General features: G+C 39.4%; 1 protein-coding gene across 2 annotated transcripts; it reads left to right on the top strand.

Moving 5' to 3' along the window:
* The first annotated feature begins 1,580 nt into the window (after positions 1-1,580).
* Positions 1,581-20,377, top strand: LOC117263423 (formyl peptide receptor 2-like). 2 transcript variants are annotated; one of them, XM_033636735.2, is made up of 3 exons: positions 1,581-1,743; positions 15,850-16,030; positions 17,849-20,377. In XM_033636735.2, the coding sequence occupies exons 2-3, from the start codon at positions 15,857-15,859 to the stop codon at positions 18,734-18,736; spliced, it is 1,062 nt and encodes a 353-aa protein (XP_033492626.2). In that variant the 5' UTR covers positions 1,581-1,743; positions 15,850-15,856; the 3' UTR covers positions 18,737-20,377. The 2 variants fall into 2 exon arrangements, with proteins under 2 accessions (XP_033492626.2, XP_078032020.1); XM_078175894.1 differs by lacking the exon at positions 1,581-1,743 and adding an exon at positions 10,141-10,280.
* Positions 20,378-21,826: the final 1,449 nt, after the last annotated feature.

Below are 21,826 nucleotides of genomic sequence, written 5' to 3'. Positions count from 1 at the left end.
TTGTCTACTTTAGATTTTGACACTTTACACCAAGAACAGAACAAATATTGTGGTGTTTTTCTTATCATACTAAATACAGTCTTTGGGCATGAATGGGTTAAGGGTGTCTTTGCAATCAAGAAATACTGTGATTTTAACTTAAGTCTGAGCAGATTTTAACCCTCAAACAGTCTATTGAAGAAGTGATAGAATATCCTCACTCCAAAGGTCTAAAACTCTAGTTGGTCCTCCCAAATATAGGACCACAAGAGAACACACAAACACTCTCATATAATTCACATATCTATGTATTATAAATATAAACATGCACCCAAAATGTATCATTTAGCAAAGGTATGACAAATAATACCTGAATGGGAAATGTGCACCAAGCATGCACAAATGGGGTTCTGCGCTCGTCAGTATGTGTGGAAATCTTGGAGTTTTTGTTTTTTTGGATAACTTTCCGTGTGATGAGGATATTTCTGTCGTGACCTTTTGCAACATCAGGAGGTCGTGAGCCCTGTTCAGAGTGACCTGATTGACCGAGGGGACAACGAAAGAAGGAAGTGGTTGTGCACTGAAACATTTCTCTGAGGAAAGTAAGAGGGAAGAAAACATTGAAGTGGTTCATTTCATGTAAATGAGAAAAGTTAATGATCTACTGAGGGTGCAGTGACTCCTTATGTTTCCAAAACTGGCTGAAATTTTGGTTTCATGTTGTGCACTGTAAGAGTTGTTTTTATTTGTTTTTCAAAGAAACTTCCAGGAATTTAACTGCATTTCTGCTGAATAATGCAACCAGCTGAAAATGGGATAAAAAATGACTAAAAATCTAGTGTGAAAGTATCTGCAGAGCAAAAATCTTTATTTTTAACCATTTATTTGTCTTTTCAAAGATTTTAACTTCAGAGTTGCATCAGCAGCTCAGCTGCTCTTTTGTGGCTTCTTTCTTCTTTTTTTTCTTTTTTACTTTCTATTACTGGAAGCCTTCTGTGACCCTGTTTACCATAAACAGCAAAGGAAAGTCTTATGGTGTGGGAACATAATCATATTTACTACAAATGACTGCATATTTTTGCATCTGTGTGTGTGTCTGTGTGTGTCCATGACAGTGAGAATTCATTGGAAAAACTGTTTGAATAACTCAATGGGGATGGATCATTTTTTTCCCTTGTGGAATAATGAGGATTATCTCGAGTCTTCAGTTGTAATAACACAAGGTCATTGGCCCCGTTTAGAGGGATCTGATTGGCCGAGGGCACTGAATAAACTCTTTTCTGATTAACAGAAGACAGTCATCCACTGTGTGTGTTTATACATGCGTGTGTGTGTGTGTGTGTGTGTGTGTGTGTGTGTGTTAAATGCAAGGACAAAGTGAGTGTGACTGTGTGAGAAAAAGAGAAGCAGTCAGACAGGAAGACGAGGCCAGACACACATGACATAAAACGAGAGAGAGAAAGAGGAAGGGTCTATTTGTGTATGTGTGTGTGTGTGTGTGTGTGTGTGTTTTGGCAATAAACCCATTACAACCAAGAGTGATACAGGGGAACTTCACTCTGCATGTACACACACACGCATACAGGCACGCACATGCACACGCACGCACACACACACACACACACACACACACACACACAAACACACACAAACACAAACACACAAACACATAGAGCTCATGAAGATGTGTCTTCATTTCTGCCTCTGACCACTGAGACTGAAGCAGCTGACCTCAGAGCTGTGATATCAGTGAAACATCTGCAGGTAAGAAATCAGGACATTTTCAGTCTCATCGTCTGATTTCACACGTGTTTGTATCTCATTTAGAGAAATTTTAAGCACTTTTGTTGCTTAATGGGTCACATTTATGTCTGAATATGTCACAGCAATATTTTGATACTTTGTAATTTGAGGGGAAAAGGGCCATTGTTCGTATGTGGCGTAGGTCACTCCACTGTTTGTATCCTGTATGTCATTATTGACTGCTCTGTTGGGGACAGCTATCAAACATTGTTGGCTTTCCACCCAGAAAATGAAACTAATGAATGTAGAGCGGCATGTAGGAGAAGAGAAACCAAACTAAAAAATAAATGTTGTTATCGTACATTTCTGCAAACCAGGGATAGGTTGAATTTGTATGTTTTCAGCAGTAACGTAACGTTATGTTTCTTTACCTTTAAACTGCACTGTGGTTAACATATGGTAAGACTAGGCACAAAATGGTTATTTTGTGGTTATGGTTATGGTTAGGAAAAGATCATGTCTAGGCTTAAAATACATGGTTTTGGCAGTACAAACACGGCTGGAGAAGCTGTCGATGTCTTCTTAAAAAACAGATGCTTTATTTGTGGCACTATCCCAGTTGGAAACCCGGCAGTATTAGCAATTTAAAAAAAACATTTTTTCGTGGCACTAAGCCTGCTGGAAACACAACAAGGGGTCATTAAAAAACACTCACATTTGTTAGCAAAATTTGTTGTTTGTTGGTTTTTGCGCAGTGGTCTGCAGCTTGGCAGGTGCTTACATGTCACGGCATTCACCATCCCCTCCACCTCCTGATGACAAATTCAGTACATATACAACGTCACTTTAGAAACACTGATATAATATGAATAAATATATAATGTACGGTATCCATGATTTGGAGAAAAGGACCTGCATTTTTTTTGGTAAATGGATCTGCATTTGTATCGTGCCTTTCTAGTCATGCGACCGCTCAAAGCGCTTTTTTTACACTACGAGTCACATTCACCCATTCACACTCATTCATGCACTGGTGGCTGAGGCTACCATGCAAGGTGCCACCTGCTACTCGTTTTTAACTCACACACTGATGAAAGCATCATCGGGAGCAATTTGGGGTTCAGTATCTTGCTCAAGGATACTTCGACATGCAGACTGGAGGAGCCGCTGATCTTCTGATTGGTGGAAGACCCGCTCTACCTCTGAGCCACAGCCGCCCCCTATACAAAGCCAACATTTTCCGTTGGCGACTGAGCTGGAAAAAGTTTTGTACCAAATGTGTTTTCAAACTAAGGTTATTTTTTTGTACTGTGTGCAACAATAGTGCACTTTTAAAGTTCATGTAATCGCTTTAAAAGGACTGTGCACAATGTCTAAAATTATAATTAAATGAAGTTAAACACATCACTGAAGAGCTGCTGCATTTAGCTGAAAAGGTGAGAAATGGAATGGGAAATACTGACAAGGAAATTTCAAAGCATTTCTGATATATACAAGTTTATTGTTGTATTTTTCTTTATTAGAAAATACAGAAAATATTAGGTTCTTCTTTTTTTAGATTGTTCAATGTAGTAGTTTTCAGTGGCCTCTTCTGCATTTCGGACAAGAAAAAAGCAAAGAAAAAAGCTGTTGTTGCTGATGTGAGAGACGTTTTTCTTCTCTGTTGTTTCTATCTCAGATTTATGTCATCTACTTTATAACTTAATTGGCACTAATTTGTTGATTTGGAGGTCACATGTTACTGTGTCAGGAGCATTCAGGTGATTTTATTTTCATCATGTAGCAGAGAGCTTCTTTAAAAAAAAAAAAACAGGTATATGTAACCCAGACTCCCTAAAAACTTGTGTTTTTCAACCAAAGTCAAGCCAATAATTACTAGAAAATACAAACAGCAGTTTGCAGCTGTGTGTAGCTGAAGGGTTTTCTGGAAGTCGTGAACAGCTCAGAGTGAAATCTGTGGCTTTTTGATGCTGCAAACAAACTTTAAACAGGAAATCTTTATTGGGCTCGAGTTATTTCTTCTGTTTTTAGACTGAAGCTGCTGTGTTTTGTTGGACTAATCGGATTTAGAGATAATGATATGCCATTATGCCATTATTTCAGATTTGGTTGTGTTTTCTTCAGTAATTTTTGGCATGTAACATTCTCCATAGTGTTACTTATCACCTGTTATACATGAGGGGTTGATGTAGCTCACACAGCGCTTGGAGGTTTGTGGTTGTTTGAGACAGAGCAGGGCTCATATTGAAACAGTTTGTGGTGAACTGCTGTTTAATGAGCAGCAGCGGGCTCATAAATGTTTTTCTTCTGTGGTATTTTGTTGTGCTTCCTCTCCATGTGCCAAGAGCAGTGCTGTTCACAAATGCTGCAGTTCGTCTCTGTTATTCTGTGTCATATTCAAACATCTGCTTCACATTACCAAATGTCCACTTTGCTACAATCTGATGCTAACAACAAGGATGACTCAGTCTAGTTCCTCTATCCATTTCATTGAAACTTTCACATCACTTCACAGCTCGAATGAAGTCATTAATGTGTTCTTTATGGGAAACATTCTCTGGTTGACAGGAAATGATGCATTATCACTGATTTAATAGCAATTTGTCTCACAGAAGCAGGAAGTGTGAGAGCCAGTTAACTAATCCTACCCTATATAAACAGATTGATGAGTGCAGCTGTAAGCTACGGAAGCCCCTGAAAAGAAATTCAGGTGATCCATTTTCCTAGTGTCATCTAAATTCTTTTTGATGCAAGGATTATCTTTCCAACTTCCTTATTTATTTATTTATTTCATCTGTGAAACCAACCTACTTCTCATATTTTGACGCATGGGCAGAAGCATTTTAACCTGATGCCATCCAGCGGCGTATCATATCACTGCAACAGGTGGCTTTTGGGGTTTGGTGTCTGATGCCAAAATCATAGACAAAATGGCGGTAATGACTTGGGAATGAGATAGGGCTGTGTGAGCGGCTTTGAGTGGTGCAAATGCCGTAACCGGTGTTGCTGTTTGTTGGTCTGGAACACGTGTATCCGGGTCCATGTCATTGGTCCAACAGCCAATTGGTTCGACATCCCATTAGTCCGACTGTCTGCGGTGCTGAACGGCTTGCGGTGGGCGTATGGTGCGCCGCGACCGGCTTGAGGCGGAGCAGGCTCACAGCTTATGTGTTTGTCACTTTCTTTTTCATTTTAACCCACACCATGATCTTTTCCTGACCCTAACCAAGTGGTTTTTGTGCCTAAACCTAACCAGACCTTAACCACACGGCATCATGATGATTTCGGAACAATGAGTTTAATATGGTTGGAACAATGGGATGTCGAACCAATGGGCTGTTGGACCAATGCGCAGTTCCCGTGTATCCTAGGTCAAAGTATGATGTTTGCACTTCACCTCCTACCCACCCTAAAGAGACTTTCATGCTCACTGAACTACATCCGTTGCTCTGAGTGTCTAATAATGACACGCATGCGCCTGTAGCACAGTGTCCCAGTGTCATTATAGTGACACTGGGGACACTGTCCATATTTTGATGCTCTGGGAGTGAGATCGGGCTGGTGAAACAGGTGGGGTTTTTTGGTTGTTTTTTTTCTGGGTGGAAAAAAAAGTTTTGCCATTATCATTTTTCTAAGTTACTCTCTAAAATATGTAGTTCTAACCATTTTTCTAAGTGTTTGTTGTTGTAATACTCATTCTGGCCACAAGAGACTGACGTGCACCCTTACCCTATGTCTGTGTGTTTTAGTTTACCCATGTGCTCTAAACACAAAGTACACATACTGTGTGTTGACGAGTTATGTAACATCATTGGCCATTCTTTTGGCTAGATTAGTGCAGATTAAAATACAATTCTAGCCAAAAGAAAGACATGGCACATCAGCCAAAATGAGTACTGTTACAACAAAACAACAAACATTTAGAAAAATGACCTTGATCCTTTTTTCTTATCTATTTAACAGATGAAAAAAATTAAGTTATAAACACCAGAGAGAAAGCAATTCACATCAGAACGTTCAGGGTTTTTTGGACCCATCCACCTCCCCTACCACCCACACCAACTGCCAGTGTGTTTCATAACACCACAAAAGGTGCCTTGGTACATTGGTATCTTTGGCGGTTGTCCACTGACATAGCGCCAGTATTTGGCAACAACTGTCGCCACCTGATGTGTATTATACCACCTCGAAAGGTGCCTTTGTGCATCTGTATCTAACACCCAGATCACTGACAAAGCAATGGTATCTAATGTGTTCGGAATGAGAACAGGCTGAGGCAATGCACAGAGCTGTCTGCAGACAGGCAAGAGTCGCAAACTGTGGTAAAAACCCAAGTGAAGATGCCTGTTCTGAATGCACTGTATACATGTCCAAAAAATGCTTCTAAGAATACTGTCATATTTGGAATAACAGTGGAATATGAATGCATGTGTAAATGAAGTGACCTAAGGACATTGTAAAAGAGGCAGCAGAATTTGCTTTTGAATGATGTTAAATTGTATCAGTGGATTCATTGTAAGAAGTGGGGTTCAGCGTTTCCTGGTTTTAACACCAGAATATGTTTTAAGATCCTCAGTGATGCAGGGAAGAAATATAAGAAGTATAAGAATTTTTTATATATGTTATAACGTATCCATATATTTTAACTTCCACATTAGGTCCTCGTTTATTCTACATATTCGATGAGTATTGTTGGAGGGTGTGAAATCTAAGATTTTTATTGCCAAGGACTGCGTCCCTGTAAATGCTGTGCAGAAGACTTGAAAGATGAACTGAAAACAGTCTTCTTCCTTGTTGTCATAATCACAGATGCCAAATATAGTGCAAGCATCGTGACTCGTTCTGTAGCTGTCCTGACATGTCTGAATCGAGCCATAAGGAACATGAACATAGAAACCATCTATGTCTGAAGGACGAAAAGCAATCACTTTACAGATGAAGCCAGCAATGTTACATATTCCATGTCTGAGCTGCAGCTGCTGCTTCAGGGTGCTGACACTCTTTTTTGTTCCAATGCAAGTCCCAAATCAGACAATCACACAGGTTGGAACCAAACTTAACCATCTTATTTTCAAAAAAATGTTATATATAATATCATATTTAAACAGGGCATTGCTCTGAATAATGTAACTATTTCCTGCAGTTTTGGACACACACATTATTTTATTGGATTATTACAATTTAACATTTTGGATGTCATCAACCATTGTTTCTTCAGAGCATTAAGCTCTTTTACAGCAATGCCCTGAGTTCACATTCAATGGGCTGGAAGGATACAAATATATAATTGCAATAAAGTGATGACAAAAAGTATATAAAACAAAAAAGTAGCAGCAATGTCTATCAAGTATTATAAACAGCAATAAAAAAACAGTAAAAAGATGAAAAAGTTAAATAATTAAGAACAGAGTCTGCCATAAAGGACAGATACATAACAACAACAATACTAACAATAAAAACAGTAATATGTAGAAAATAATGTCTGTCAGTCAACCAAAGCAGCAATACTGTAAAACAACCATATCATCTAGCATACACTTGAAATGATGATCTACATACCTGTCCAGTTTCAATGCGTCTTGAAACTTGCTCCATTTATATGGGGCGAAAACACTAAAAAGTAATTTACCGAGCTCTGTACTGATTAGAGGAGTTTCGAGGGATTAAAATTCCTGTGCTCGTGTGTGATGAGAGATGGATTTGATTTTTAAAAGAGAAGTGACGTAGAAGGGTAGCTTTCCAAGCAATACCTTATAAACAAAAAGGAGACAATGTTTTTCCCTTCTATCAGTGAGTGAACACCATCCCACATTCTGATCCAGCTCACAGTGGTGAGCTCTAAAACCACCTCCAGTAATAAAATGGAGACAACTGTGGTAGACTGTATCAAGGGATTTCAGTGTGGATTGAGCTGCATGCAAAAATATCAACATAATTTAAGACTGACATTATAGTTGATTGAATAATTGTCCTTCTGTTGTCTAAAGAGAAACATGACCTCAATCTGTACAATACATCCAGTTTAATTCTCACCTTCTTTGTGAGCTCAACCACATATGTTTTAAATGAAAGCTCGTCATCTAGCCAGATGCCAAGGTATTTGTGATCTGTAACACGTTCAATTATGGTGCCATTAAGTGAACGGATGGAAAAGGCGTCAAGATCACACTTCCTTGACCTTGGGAATAACATGAATTTAGTTTTGGTTTCATTTAAAATCAGTCTAAGTTTTTTTTTTAGGGATTTCTGCATGCAGTCAAATGCACACTGAACGTTTGATACAGCTTCCTCTAGCGATGGTGCACAAGCATAAAGAATTGTGTCATCTGCATAAAAATGTGCTTTACAGTTTTCTACAGAGGCACAGATATCATTTATATACAAAGTGAACAACAATGGACCTAAAATTGACCCTTGTGGCACACCATTTTTTAATCTTAAAAACTCTGAATTCACTCCTGCAGCATTTATACACTGGGTTCTATCAGTGAGGCAATCCTGAAATCATTCAGAGGATGCTTCATCAAAACCCAGCAAGGCCAATTTGTGCAGAGGCAGTATGTGATCAACAGTATCAAAAGCCTTTGACAAGTCTATAAATAAGGCCGCACAGTGCCTCCTAAGATCTAGGGCTGAAGCTATATCATTTAGAACCACAGTTGCTGCTGTAATGGTGCTATGGCTGGATCTAAACCCAGACTGACAGGGACTTAAAATAGCATTTGCAGACTCAAGAGTGAATTAGACTACTCAGAAAAATGTCAGAGAGCTCCAGTAAATGATTAACTCACGTCATACAGAATTTTATGAATAATAATTCTTTCATGTGAAACCACTTATCATGTGGGATCGATCTATTATTTAGCAAGAATTGTTTTATTCTTTACCCCTGCTTTTCTACGTTAAGCTGCTTAAAACCTGGAAAATTCATCTAATTGCAAATCCAGACTTTTTGACAGCGACACATTTATATTCTGTATCAGCATGTTCCAACTTTTTTGCTATTATATTTTTGATTTTCACATAGAGAGAAATATTCAAGCCAAATACTCTTTATCAAATGGAAATATTTTTGATTCAATATATATTACTGGCTACTTTTTTAGATTAATCTTTACATACAAAACATGATTAGTTTATAAAATGTGATGCCCAATTATAGATAAAACTACCCAGCAGTAAAGCTACTGTATATTAATGCATCAATAAGTAAAATAAAGTAACACAGACACGGTCAGTCTGGAAAATGAGTACTTTGAATGTGGATACTTTCAGTACATTTTGGTGCTAATACTTATATACTTTTAATTAAGTAAAATATAAGTAAAAACATTGCTTATTTATGTTTTTTTTTCAAGTTTCTATCTTCATTCAGTGTTTCAACTCATTTGCTGGATAGAGGTTGGCATTGTATGTTTCTGCAAACCAAGGACATACATTTGAACTTTATTATGTAGGAGATATGTTAACACTTTTTTTTTTTTTTTTTTTTTTACATTTCAACAGTGTTGTGGTTAACATGAGGTTATGTTTAGGCACAAAAACCACTTGATTATGGTTAACAAAAAAGATCATGTTTTAGCTTAAAACACCTGCATTTGGTAGCACTATCCTGACTTGAAATGTAGCAATGTCTCTGTAAAAACAACAAATGCTTCAGTGATGGCTCGCTAAAAAAAAACTGGTTTTGTTGTGTGGTGGTCTTAAATAGTGGTCTGCAGCTTGGCACGCTTCTTGTCTAGGTGTCCGGAGTTTGTTTTTGTGGGTTTTCTCAGCCCACGTGTCTCATACTGCTGCTAAAGAGAACATTGATGTGATGGTATCTGATGCTGAGGGTCACTGACCAAGCATTGATACTTTGTGATTTTGAGGAGAGACCAGGTTGCCCAGTGACAGTCACAGGTCATATGACATGTGCAAATATAACGTACAATGGCAACATTTTCTTCTGGCTGGTGGCTCATAAAACATATGTTGAATTCATTTTATGTTTTGTAAACCAAAACCTGATGTTTTGCTTAATTTTAAAACTTGCATTGTTGACATCCATGTTTACTTGCTTGCAGTCTTGTTCTTCCCCTCGTTTGCTGGTACATCTTTCCTGACACATTTTATCCACCTGTAGATCAGTGGAATACCGTAATGTAAAACCACTGGCAGAAAATGTGTGCAGGAACCCAAACAAAATGGATACCCACTCATAAAAATATTACTCCATTGTGCTACTAGTGGCCACAATTGCACAGGGTTGAGAGAGGAAGTTCACGTCATACACTCACCTTTTGCTAGTCACACAGTCTCTTGGGTTCATCAGTATAAGGCGATAGATGGTGACACTGATACCCTCAATAACACAGCCAGCTGCTACAGTGCAGAGGGTGTTCTTCTATTTTCAATTCTTTGACTTCTTCTGAGTTTGAAGGAAGCTGTGCAGTTGCTGCACCTTCTTCTCTGTTTCCCCTTTGAGGGCAGCAGCTTCCTTCTGTAATCTGCAGAAACAACTTCTGTGTTGGTCAGTTTTCTTTTACTTTCAAGCTCAACTGCGTTTACTCCCACTGGTAAGGTCATTTTTATTTATGAAGTATCATCTGCTTGTTTTCAGCCTCCTTTAACAGAATTTCTATCTCAGTAGTATTTTAGTACCATCTTCATTCTCCGCACCACACTTCACTGTGGTATTGTTGGTCTTGGCGACAACAGTTTGATGTTTTCATGTTGGATGTCACTATGTGTCTCAAGATCTCAGTATGAACTGTTGGGTGTGAGGTTATAGATGCTTCTAGGTCACACTTCATTGTGGGGACTTTTGTGCCATTCAGTTCTTCCAGAAACATGGCAGCTACTAAACCTGATGACACAGTTGCAGATGTCAGCTGACCTTTACCTGACTATCATTTATTTTATTAACTTAGCTAATTAAGCTTTTTGTCATTATTTTGTGAGAATTTAGGTAATGGTTGTCTGAATTATGAAAAATGAATCATCTTTTCCCAGTGAATGTAAGTTCATCCATTTAATCTCTCTACCTTCAGAGACTTAGCTCGAGGTAGTTTGATCTGTTAGTCGCTGTAAAGTTTTAAAAAGTACATAAATATGAATACCAGCAAAGTCCCCAGAAAAAAAAAGCTGGCATTGTAAGGTTCTGCAAACCATGCCTACATTACTTTTGTACATTTCATACATATTGTATCAACGTTTCTAAAGTGACAGAGTTGCGATTACATCTATATGAGCTGAGTTTGTCATATGGAGTTGGAAGAGATGGTGGATCATGTGAGATCCAGGCCAGACGGCTGCCAAGCTGAAGACCATTGTTATCATAACTGAACTGTTTTTTTTTTTTTTTACAGAAACATTGACAGTATTTCCTGCCACATTATCTTTTCCTAATCATAACCAAGAGGTTTTTTTGTGTCTAAACCTAACCACATGTTAATTCTGGCAAATCTGTTGAGAAAACACCTTCCAGTGAATCTAACCCTGTTGCACTGTACATGCAGGGATCATCTGGGGTTTGTTCAGAGTTTGGAGGGTGTGTTAGGTAAGCTTACAGCATGTTAAATATAATTTTTAATTATTTATTTTTAATCTCTACATGTCTTAAATACACACATTTTTATATCTTACTATATAATGACGAAAACTCTGTCTGTGGGTGCGTCTGTTCCACGTTTTTCTCCTCACTGACTTGGTCAATCCATGTGAAATTTGGCACAGTGGTAGAGGGTCATGGGAGGATGCGAATGAAGCAATATTACATCATTTGGCCAAAGGGGGGCGCTATAGCAACCGATTGAAATTGCAAACTTTGAATGGGCATATCTCATGCCCCGTATGTCGTAGAGACATGAAACTTTGCACAGAAATGCCTCTCCTCATGAGGAAAAATAGTCAAAAAACACACACATCCCAAGGTCCATTTGGAGTGGGTGCTGGATGGATACATATATATAAAAGTCATGAAAAACGGAGAAAGTGTACCGCACACCAAGTGTCAGCTCCCATTGAAGGCTTTTTTATTTGCGCTGTGATGTTTCGAGCACAAGGCTCTTTCTCAAACTGTTGTTACATGGGTAGACAGAGACTTGGTAGCTTAAGAAGATACCCGCCCATACAAGACATGTGATTTAACACACCTGGTGTCAATTGGTATCAATCAGTTTGGAAAAATACTTAGAAGAATATATAGAAAAATATTAAGCAAATGCATTTGAAAAATACATATGAAAAATATAGCAAGGTACATTAAGAAGTACATAGAAGGTACCTAAATACCAAAGTAATATAAATCCACATGTAGACAATATGTGGACACAATTGAAATTACGTAACATATTTTACAAATTTACAACATCTGGACCTCCTCTATATTAGAGTAAGGCATAATCAAGCTACAGAGCCATCATAAACTACGAACTATAATAAGAGGCGCCTCTGTCTAAAAACGGGATCTAAAATAAGTATTTTTAAAGACAGATAAACTGCATAGCAACATGTTGCTATACAGTTTATATGCATAGCAATGTCTCTGCAATGCAGCAATGTCTCTGTAAGGGTATATTTTTTTTAAAGATTATTTGTTTGGCTTCTTTTTTTGATAGCACAGTGGTAGCATGAAAGCGCATTAAATGAGAGATGAGATGAGAGAGAGGGGATGACATGCAACAAAGGGCTGCAGGCCGCAATTGAACTTGTGGCCACTACGGCAAGGATGTAGTGCTTACACACGGGGCGCCTGCCCTACCAGGTGAGCTACTTGGCACCCCAAAAACATCACAATCCCTAGTGGAAATGCAGTGTCAGATGGCTATAAAAGACTCACATTTGGTGGCTAAAATGCCCCTTAAAAATGCAGCACTGACTCTCCACAAACAACTGGTGTTGTTTATTGGTTGTGTTGCTTATTGGTCTCGAACAGTGGTGTGCCCTCCATCTCCCATTGAGCTCAGCTCACATACTAAGTCACTTCAGAAATGTTGATATATGATTGAAATGTATAAATATAACACGTGTGGTTTGCAAAACTTAACATTTTCTTCTGGTGACTGGGCTGAATGAAGACAGAGTTAGAATGCACCTTAAAGTGTGGCTCTTCCCTTTGCTTCCATGGTTTGTGCTAAGCTGAACTACTAATTTGAGGAAGCAAGCTTGATCACCACAAAAGTCATTCTGTGGCTTTTATTGAGCTTTCGATGATATTACATGATATTCATCAGCAGATAAAGTTTGCTCCGAAGTGTGTACATTGTTCAGATTTCCTTTTGTTTTCTGAGCACTTGAAGGACTTCTTGTCCATTTTGGCTTAAAAGATGACTTTCAAAGTAAATTCTTGACCCTAGAAGCAGCACTTGACAAAGTAATCTCACCACAAGGTCCACTGACAGGTTTGAACATGCAACAAATACTTTATATTATAATTAAAACACATCAAAACCACAAACAATGTCAAAGATAAAAAATATAAAGCTATGTCTATTGGACACACAATGATGAAAGTGGTGTTTATGTTTTGACCTAACTCTGGGTAAGAACTCAAATCAGCTGATTACAGACCTGGGATTTTACAGAAGCTCTTGTGGTGGTAATTTAATGCCAATGTCTTTGAGATGCTAGTCAACAATTATGCAAGAGGTTCCTCAGTTGTTTCAGTTGCAGTAGAGGTAGAGCCAGCACACACACACACACACACACACACATGCAAATACATACACAGACACCTTGGCACATTCTCAGACGCTGAAGCACAGTGAGTCAGCTGGGTACATCTGACTTGTCCACATACACACACTTCATACACACCGTCTGCGTCTATTTTTATTGCATCATATGAAGGTTAAGGCTTGTGATCAGAAAAGTTTACTCCTTTCAGTGACGGGTTGCTTGTTGTTTGTGGTAAGACTTTTTTGGTGGGGCATTTTAACATGAAAGTAAAAGAGGAAGTAGCCAAAACTCACACTGCATTCGAGAGCTGTTAAACCTGCTTCTATAATAGTGACCATGTTTGGTTGACCATGAACCTGCATTTAGTCTTTTCACTGCTGTGCTGCATGGTGAGAGAAAAACAAGACAGAAACACAGAGAGCTTTCTTTGAAATGAAGCCATTCAATATTTAACCACACAGGGATATCCTGTATGATCTGTCTGATAGAGCAGGACAAGCTGACCAGCACTGTACTGTGAGCTGGTGTTAAATTAAATTCACTTCAAATAAAATGAGTCAGATGTAACTTAAGGACAAAATTGGAAAATAAGTTTTGTGGTATATGACAGAAGAAGTTGTAAATTGGTGGTTTCAGCTGATAAAAGTCACACAATTGGGCGCTGTCCTGCACAGATGTTGACTTTAGTTAATATCTTTTCCAAACATTCCTGTCCAGGATCATAGAAACACATGAAATTGACACATACTTTTAGCAATGCATTATGTGGTGGGCAGTAAATATGTTATGTGCTACCAACATAAACCAATGCAAAGTCAATAAGGATCTTTCGTCATGGCGAAGACACATATTAAGTATAAAGAGTGAGACAGTCCGCGTATAGTGGATGGGAGGGGTGGTAAATGGGTCAAACAAACCAACCAATAACCAGGAGACTGCTGTTCATATTCAGTGTGAAACCAAAGTAACTTTCTGGACTCTATGTAACGTCACGACACAACATATCCTCATACAACCATTTGTATGATATCCTATGAATAAGCGCACCCTGAATGATGTTACATCCTTACTGTAAAGTTATGTTACTGACATAAAGTTACAGGGTACAGGGTAAGTAAAGTTACCACGTTTAGGTTTACGAAAGGAAACATGGTGAGGACACACCTTAAAATTACTCAGAGTTCATGTCCTAGGGGAAAGTCCTGTGTTCTGGGACCCATCCACCTGCCCAACGTGCGTCCCAACTAGACCACTCGGGAACTCCTCCTTCTTTATGAACATGGGCTGGATAGATCACAAAAAATGTATTTAACAGGCCACTATATCCTCATACAATGGCTCATATGATATCCTACAAAAATGCCCACACAACAGGTCAGATCATGTTCCACATACTTTTAGCACCCCACGAAGCGTATTACTTATTTAAGGCAAAGTTACTCACCTAATCTAAAGTTATGGAGGTGAGTTTCAGGCAAGTAAAGGTACTGTGGTTAGGTTTAAGAAAAGAAACACACTAAGGATGTACCTTTAAATTACTTAATTACACAAAATTTCGAACATCTGTCTCCCAGTGGGAAGGATCTGGTGGAAGTGATCCTGTGTTGTGTGACCCATTAACCACTCCAACCTCCCACCTTGCACTCCCGTTTCCTTCTTTTTTCTTTACCCACATAGATATTGACAAATTTTGGTGCATTACTTTTTGTAGGAAAACACACAAACAGTGCATGAGAGCAGCCTGAACTGGCGTATTTTGTTCATGCTGGGAATAAAAATCTGATCTAAATCCCTTCAAAACTCTCCTACCACTACATGTACAGAAAAAAAGATTGTGTCATGCACAAATTACCCTGCTGTGAACAGCTCAGGCTCATCCTACATCCAGGACATGGTCAAACCATACACCCGGCTTGTCCACGACTACTGCCAAGCAGCTTCCTTTGCTCCCTCACCAAGACGGGGGGTTGACTGTACCGCACAACAAAGTCATGGCCATGTGTCGTCCTGGCTTCACAACGGTGGCACTCTACATTGACATAATGACAGCAGATCTGCACATCTTCACACTGAAAACTGTTAAACTGCACTTTGTTCCATAAAGTGAGAGTAAAAAAACTCTCCATCTCTTATTGTCTCTAAATGAAGCACTAGATGTAAATGAGCACATTTCATTGAATTTGGTGTACTTGCATGATTCCTGCGCTTTTTTTAAAAAAACCTAACCAAGTAGTTTTGTTGCCTAAACAACAATCACGATGTTTTTTATTTGTGCGCCACAAAGAGACACTAAAGGGCACCATGTGCATCTCTATGAGACATCAAGGGGCGTGACAAAACATTGGGTGTTAACAACATTGGAACGAGAACGGGTCGATATCTCAGGTCATCTTGTGATGTTTTCCTCCTCACTGTCTAATAGAAACAGGAGTTATATGATGGGTAACTTTCTTTTGTATTTTACAGCCTCACAATGTTTTCCAACACGACTCTGCCTCCTCCCAAGTCTATCAAGAATGACCAGGCGACAACTGTGGACGTTGACGCCATCATGGACATGGTCTCTATTGTCCTCTACACACTGACTGTCGTGTTTGGCATCACAGGGAACTCTGTGGTGATCTGGGTGGCTGGATTCAAGCTCAAGGTGGATTTAATGAGTTACAAATATTTTCTTAGAAAAAAGAAATTATGCACTGGTGCTCGTTGTCCTGTTACTGTTTTATTAATCTCCATAAGATATTACCATCAATAGAAGTACTGTAAATGTGCTACTTTAAAAACAGTTCAGTAAGACAAAAGGAGGAGCAGAGAAGTGATATTGAAAAGTATGATATTCAGAATGAAAAATAGACATAGTTCATTTCTTCATTTGAAAATTAACTCAATACTTGTGATATCCAGAGCATCCAGTAGCTATGTTTATTAAAAAAATCAGTTTGAGATGTACGCTGCTGCTAAAAGTATTCTTACACTGTTTTAGATGTTTTGGGGAAAAAGTTTTTATAGAAACTATTCATAAGTTCCTAGCTACTGTTGCTATGTCTGTTCCATCCTGTGGCTGCACATATGCAGTTTACAGTTAGTGCATTAACATGGACATGAATAATCTATTTATAATCGTGAGTAACCAGTTTATGTGTTTGAGCATGTAAACACCATGTCTTGTTTTCAGTAACCCTGTTAAGACCTCATACCGTTCAAATCAAAAACCCTAATATGCCAGGTGGGGTACTCAAGATAAATTGGGATCCTTTTGCATGTATATATCTTGTCCTGGCGCAGCTAAGTTATATAAAAGAACTACAAACAATGGTCTCACTCTTGGAGCGATGAAGAAACTGAGTTTTGTCTTGACAAAGTTTGCCCCTGCCAGTGGCTGGTGCTTTGTTAGACTGTTTCCAATATGGCAGGTCACAAGGTTTCTCATTTTACAAAAACAGTTCACTAAAATATCTTTATGAAACATCTAAGGAGAGAAATGCAGCTGATGCAGTACTAGAATCTTAGTGCTGCCTAGCTTAAGAGTTTGACTGCAGTTCATGGAGCAGCGGTTGACAGCTGCATTACAGAATTCTTGACTCTCATTGATTTTTTTGTTCTCATTCACAATTCTACTTCATGGCAATATGATATGCACTGAACAGCAACAGATGGTGACGCAGTGGTCGACAACCGAACTTCTTAAATACCACCATTTTGTCAGATATGTCAGATATGATGCACAAAGGCACCTTCGGCAGCAGTTTGTAATGCTACCAGCAATTACTGCACTATAAACAAAGAAGTCTCTAAAGGGTGGGAGTACTGGACTTTCACCTGGGAGCTTGCTGTTTGTTTCTCGTGTGAACAAAGTTCTGTGGAGTTATTTTAATAACAAAATAGTGTACTAGTATGTGTAACATGCTACGGTAGTGACCTATATCCTACGTCAACATGACTTATGTGACGTGATGATACATGACATTAGTAACAAACTATTTATTTTAAGCCAAACTTGTTTTTTTTAACCTAACCATGAGCTTTTGTTGCCTAAAAATAAAGTCTTTTACCCACGTTTATTTTAAAGACTGTATCCTTATAATGAGCAAAAACTGTACATTTCCTGTGACAACGGAAGTGTAATTTGAAAAGACACAATGAGTGTAACAAGCGTTAATTGACGTCACCCCAGAACATTCAAAAATAAAGCAGGAGGATAGTTAGTTAGTTATCATGTTTTGATGTTCAGGTCCACTGGAAAAATGGTGGTATAGGACGAGTTGAGGTGTGTTGACGTATTTCATCTACTACTCTTTGGACATAGTGACACTTAAAGCAAATATGTCAAGAAGTTATTTTTATAAATGATAAAAACTGTAATGTAAGCATAAAATACTAAACGTTTCCCTGTAATTCTCCTCCCTTTCCTCGTTTTCTTGTTTTCTCTCTTTTTCTCTCTTTTTCTCTTCTTCCTTCTGCTCAGCCAAAGGTCACTAACGTGTGGCTGGTGAATCTGGCGATAGCCGACCTGATCTTCTGCTTCACACGAATCTTCTCCCTCACTAAGAAGCTCTTTTTCGACCACTGGCCCTTTGGCATCTTCCTCTGCAAGTTCAACGGCTTCTTCAAATACGCCAACATGTTCTGCTCTGTCTTCCTGCTGGCTGTGATCAGTCTGGACCGAGCGCTCTGCATCTGGCAGCCTGTCTTCACCAAGCGACGGCGCACCCTGTGGGCCGCGAGGGTGATCGCCGTCTGCATTTGGATTGCTGCGATCATCTTAAGCACTCCATACTTTGTCTACCGCCAAGTGTACCTGAAGAACAACCTGAGCAAGTGCTCATTCGATGTGAAGGAGAAGGATATTAACAACAGTGCCAAACTGGCTCTCTACTCCATCCGCTTCCTGTGTGGCTTCATGTTGCCCTTCATGGTCATCCTCATTTGTTACATCCTGGCAGGAATTGGCATCCGACGCACCCGTCTGTCGGGGAAGTCCCGGCCCCTGCGTATATTAGCATCATTAGTAGTTGCGTTCTTTCTGTGCTGGGCGCCGTACCACTGCCTCCTGCTGGTGAAGATGGTGGACAGTAAGAACGCCGTGGTGAAGATCTGGCACCCTGTGGCGAAAGGTGTTGCATACTTTAACAGCTGTGTGAACCCGCTGTTGTACTTCTGCATGGGGCTGGACGTGAGGGGGCGGTTCAGGCAGAGTCTGGCGGGGGTGTACAGGAGAGCTCTGGCGGACGACGTGGATGGACAGACAACCCAGTCCAATGAACGCTCTCTGGATGACAGCAGCGTGTCCAAACACAGCACTGTGGTGGTGGCATCAAGGAGTCAGACATCAGTGGATGTAGCTAAAGTCTGAGTCTGCCCAAGAGTTTCCTTAACACATCTTTGAGCATTAAAGGGCTATACTGGGGTTTTTCACGTTTTTAAGGTCACAGTTAAACACCAGTTAGAGAGTCTCTTGCTGCATATGATTTAGATCAAATCCCTCAGATATGATTGGACAGCTCAGAAGTGTGCACTGCTTAACAAATACAGAGTGATGGGGAGATGTAGAGAACTGTTGGCCTCTACCTTCACCTCCATCACCTGAGTTGTTAGGTTCACACTATATTTAGAATATTTTCACTGCTTTACCATCAGACAGCGATTTCAGATGAAGAAAGCTAAGCCATTATATGACTTTTGTGTTATTGTGTGACTCTGGCATTTAAAATGGTTAGTTCAGATTTACCAAAGTCACACAATAACACAAACTAACCAAGTAATTGTTGCAGAGGTAGACCAGCGACTCTCATATTTTCTTAATGGAATCTTGATGAGAGCATTGATACAAGAACTGAAGCCCTTATCAGCTTCCTGACTGGGCAGACGGGATTTCTGATGGCAAGATAAAGGGGTGAAAATGTTCTCAATGTTGCATACACTTAAACTGTTATTTACCTAAAAAGGTGGCTAAAATACATTTTGTTGCAGCCCCCATCCAAGAAAAGAAAAATGTGCATTTCACAAAAAACAAAAAAGTTGACGAATTTTGTACATAATGGCCCATACATGTAAAAACCACTTGTATGGTTCTTTAAGTCCTGAGACTATCATTTCTATTGTAGCTTAGACCACTGTATTATTTCTTTCTCAGACTGCAGTAAATTGTATAGGTGCATTTGATAAAAATGCAATTATCCAAAAGATGAGCTGAGGTTCTAAGAGGCTTTTGGAAATATGTCCAAACTACTGACCATATAGTAAAGACACTGGTGTGACAGATGTTGATACACGCAGGTCAGATTCACATTTTCCTGTAAAGTTGTGCGGGGATTCATGTGATTAAAGTCACAGATGAAAAGTGGAACTGTGGTGAGTCTAGAGGAATAGGAAAGAAAAGGGGGAAGGAAGTGAGACTATTTAAAGGAAAGGCAGTAACAACTTGTGTTGTGTTCGGGGGTCAAACTGAAGGGTTGGTGAATTGAAACTGTACAGTAGGTTTCTATTTATGTTTTTGTTATAGTAATAAAAATTTAACCAAGAGGCTGGTCGACCAGCACAATAAACATCAGTCCTTAGCAAATGGCTCATAAAATACATCTGCACTTGCTCCGTATATTACTGACACATCACTAAGATACACGTCTGTGCAATCAGACTGTGTATCTTGAACTCAGTGCTCTTTAGGTTTTATGGTATTTTTGTCCTACTGTGTAAAGTAGCTGCAGTATCATACTGAATGTTATGAAGAACACAGTGTTAACACTTGGATTTAAATTTCACTGCAACAATAGATATTAAGCTCAGTCCTACTTTTTTGTTGTAAATTTCTTTAAGACACGATAACATGACTTTGTAAATACTGCTTTAAGATTATAGAGAAAAACTGTAATGTGAAAATAAAAGCTTTTAAAGTTGTTAGAAATGTAAAAGTTGGCTTCAGTCATCCAAGATCATAAGGTGCAAGGTCATTATATTACAAAAAAATAAAGCATTATATTTCAAGTTTATAATATTTTTGGGTTGTCCGTCTGTCCGTCCATCCATCCATCTGTCACATTCTTCTGAATGCAATATCTCAAGAACACATTGAGGGATTTTCCTAAAAATTGGCAAAACACTCAAGGACTCAAGGATGAACTGATTAAATTATGGGTGTCGAAGGTTAAGGTCACTGTGACCGGTCTGTCATATTTTTTGTGAATAAAGCCCAGCTGTGTTGCAGGTGACACCATCAGCTGGCTTGAGTCTAGCTCAGACGGCCAGTTAACACCACTGCAACTTTTCTCTGCAACGTTCTAAAACGGTTTTGTTTCGCCCAAATCATTGGTGTGAACTGGGCTAAAGGTATTTCAAGAAGACCGTGAGGGAATTTCTTCAAATTTGGCGCATCCACTTTGATTTAACGATGAACTGATCAGATTTTGGTGGTCAAAGGTTAAAGTCACTGTGACTTTGCGTCTGGCTCAATCTTGTGAATGTGATAACTCAACAACACCTTCAGGGAATTTCCTCAAATTTGACAAAAATGTCCATTTGGACACAACGATGAACTGACGAGTGGTCGTATGTCAAAGGTCAAGGTCACTGTGACCATGTCCATCTCATTCTTGTGAATATTTCAAGAACACCTTGTGGGAATTTCTTAGAATTAGAATTTGGTGTTTGAAGGTCAAGGTCAATATGACCTTACAAAACATGTTTTTGGCCATAACCGAACAATTCATACACTAATTATGACAAAATGTTAAACAAATGTCTCATAGGATAAAATTATGAAGTGAGGACATTTTGGGCTCTAGTTTCCCAGCGCAGCGCAGGGTGGCGAACCCCGCGCACAGCTAGTTTCGAGCAGCGCAACCCGAGGCGCGCGTTTGGTAGTTTGGCAGACCGCGGTGCGCTGAGATGGGTGTGGCGGCGCAGCAGGGGGAGGTGTTGACAGATGCAGCTTGGCGCAGTGACCGTTTTGTGCCAAAAGGCTTCGCAGAAGGTGCGCTAAAAGCTCGCCAGCTGAAACCAGGTCTACTGTCAGCGCAGGGGGAGCGCAGCTGGTGTAAGCCGAAGTTTGGCTGACCGGCGGACAGTGCGCACACGTCACCAAAACCTCACAGGCAGGTTTCCAGAATGTCAGGCACATTAACAATGCAATAAATACCCAAAAACCACTATTCAATGCAACTATCTGCAATCAGCACATAAATGTATCTCTATATCGACTGTCCCGTCACATCTGATGTCAGATCAAAGGGGATTGGCACCATTTGGCACGTTTGGCACGCGTAATGGAAACCCAACCTGATTTGATTAACACAGCTGCAAACTAACGAGTTCACATCCCTCTCAGCCAACCACAAACAGCCACAGCATCAGATAGGGAGTATATATTCAGCATCTGTCATCTTAGAAAAGTCAAAAGAAAAGAAACAGAGTGAGACTGCGAGAGAGAAAGAGAGAGCGCGCGCAC

The sequence above is a fragment of the Epinephelus lanceolatus genome, chromosome 16, assembly GCF_041903045.1.
Source record: "Epinephelus lanceolatus isolate andai-2023 chromosome 16, ASM4190304v1, whole genome shotgun sequence".
Taxonomy (NCBI): Eukaryota; Metazoa; Chordata; class Actinopteri; order Perciformes; family Serranidae; genus Epinephelus; species Epinephelus lanceolatus.
The sequence above is the reverse complement of the archived record's forward strand: the minus strand, read 5'-3'. Positions and strand labels throughout refer to the sequence as shown.